Below are 2,333 nucleotides of genomic sequence, written 5' to 3' on the forward strand. Positions count from 1 at the left end.
AGGGAGGGCACCACACGGTGCCTGGCATGCAGCGCTCGATCAGTATTCACAATGATTAAGTGTGCAACTAGTAATTTTTGCTACTCACAATTCAGCACATTCCCAACACTACCTGACGTCCCCAAAGGAAAGGAGAAGAGGCTTTGGGCCAGCCAGGGCCCACCGCTGTCTCGCCCCGTAGTGGCATCTGCGATGACTCACTGATTGCTGCCGATTCCCTGGGGATCAGTTTTTCTCATCTAAGTGACAGTGTGTAAACTTCCATAGAGGACGCCACCTTGTCTGACAGCCAGGACAGCTGTGCAGAGAGCGGGCGCGCCAGGCGCCTCTCCAACAACCCCACGCCCTGCCACCTCGTTTGTTTTCCCGAGAGCAGCTCGGGATGCTTGACAATGTCTCCTAAGGGGAACGCCGTATTTTAGGAACTGGATCGTCCCCCACCGGTGTCCTCCCCCCGCATCCCAGACAGCCATCCCGTGGTGCACCCGTCTCAGTCAAAAGGAGACCAAAGGCGCACGCAAATGAGGACAATCGAAGGAAGATTTATCGCCTGCAAGATTGATCAAGGTGTGGGTGGAGACAGGACAGCATGAATCCCAAGGGCAGCTGCGAGGGCCCAGAGTGGGATAAAGCCTGCTGCTGTCAGGTGAACAGTGGCTTTCTGTAGAATAGTGGTTCTCAACCTTCTGGCCCTTTAAATATAGTTCATGTTGTGACCCAACCATAAAATTATTTTCGTTGCTACTTCATAACTGTAATGTTGCTACTGTTATGAATCGTAATGTAAATATCTGATATGCAGGATGGTCTTAGGCGACCCCTGTGAAAGGGTGGTTCGACCGCCAAAGGGATCGCGACCCACAGGTTGAAAACTGCTGTTCTTGAGGCAGATTTATCTCAGGAGGTGAAAACATATAGGAGGTTGGCAGCCCCGTCAGTCCCGGGGGATGTGAAGCTGAATTGGCCAGTGAAGGCGGAAGGGCCAGTCCCCCCACCCACCCCGTTTCCTGCCCAGCTGAGTGACGGGGACGGAGAGCAAGCACCCCATCACCTGCGCCTCAGCGAGGCCCCCTGCTCTCCCACCTGACTCATGTGGCTCCGCCCCAGGAGGGAGTGAGGGCACTCGGGGAGGAGACCTCGTGCCCAGGACCCAGGTGTCGAGCCCTCGGCTCCAGGGTTACCGCCCCCCCCCAACGCCCCCCGTAACCGGGCAGGAAAGTGGCGAAGGGCTCTTACCCCGCGGGCGTCCTGACCACGGCGTGCCCTGCGCTCGGGGCCTCGTCCCCGCTCAGCATCTTGAACGTGGTGCTCTTCCCGGCCCCGTTCACGCCCAGGAGCCCGAAGCACTGAGGAGGGAGCAAGCAGAGGACACGTCGCGGTCAGAGGGCACTTGCTCTCGGCGGCTCCGAGGCTTCCTGTGCTGTCTGCAGTGTAAGCAGCCTCGGGCACAGAGCGGCCTGCGGGCTGCAAGGGTCCTGACAGGCCCGCGTGGAACAAGAACTTGACCACAGGGGCCCACGTGGAGCGCAGAGGGGCCACGTGATGCCGTGTCCTGTGGCCGCCCAGCAGCTCCCGGCGTCTCCCTCCAGGGACTAGGATGCCGTAAGGCACAGCATGACCATCACTGTCCCGTGGCTCCTGCACATGCGAGCGCTTTCTGAAAGGTGCTCCGCCTCCCTCCCGCCCACCTCCCTCCCAAGGTGGCGCCTGGACTCCCAGCACCAAGCCAGCTCTGGGCTCAGCCGTGTCGTATGTCCTATCAGCCAGTGAAGGCAGAAGGGCCAGTCCCCCCAACACACGCCATTTCCTGCCCAGCTGAGTGACAGGGGGACAGCAAGCACCCCACCATCTGCTGCCTCCGCAAGGTCCCCTGCACGTGAATGTCCTCTATTTCTTTCCTGCACCTGGTCCTCCCCTGGCACCTGGGCGCCGGCCCTGAGTGCGCTCCTAGTGGAGGCGACGTGCGGGCTCTGTGGGTCTGGTTCCTCCCATCTCCCTCTGAGGCGCCCATTCCTGACAGCGACCTTGTGTCTGCGGCTCCAGTGGCCTCCTGCCTCCCTGAATCTTGGGCACTGACTTGTGGGCTCTCTGCCGCCGTCCCACTAGTCATCCCAGGACCGACTGCGTCCCCCTGGGTGGCCGTGGCTCCCTGAGTCCCACCTGCTTCAATAGCCACGCTCCCCCCATCAGCTGGGCCTGTCACCCCCGGCCCATCCTGTCCCACGGTGTCCCTCACACACAGCGCACCTGACTGCTGTCCACACTGCACCCCACACTGCACCGGTCCTTCAAGGCTCCACACTGCCCCCCCACCCAGCTGCCCCCCACCCAGC

General features: G+C 61.0%; 1 protein-coding gene across 1 annotated transcript in view; it reads right to left on the reverse strand.

Moving 5' to 3' along the window:
- Positions 1-2,333, reverse strand: part of ABCA13 (ATP-binding cassette, sub-family A (ABC1), member 13) — a 132,498-nt gene that overhangs the window by 23,439 nt on the left and 106,726 nt on the right. Inside the window, exon 49 of the mRNA XM_014530520.1 lies at positions 1,237-1,346. Coding sequence (XP_014386006.1) covers positions 1,237-1,346 — 110 coding nt within the window. The remainder of the gene's footprint in view (positions 1-1,236; positions 1,347-2,333) is intronic.

The sequence above is a fragment of the Myotis brandtii genome, unplaced genomic scaffold, assembly GCF_000412655.1.
Source record: "Myotis brandtii unplaced genomic scaffold, ASM41265v1 scaffold743, whole genome shotgun sequence".
Lineage (NCBI taxonomy): Eukaryota > Metazoa > Chordata > Mammalia > Chiroptera > Vespertilionidae > Myotis > Myotis brandtii.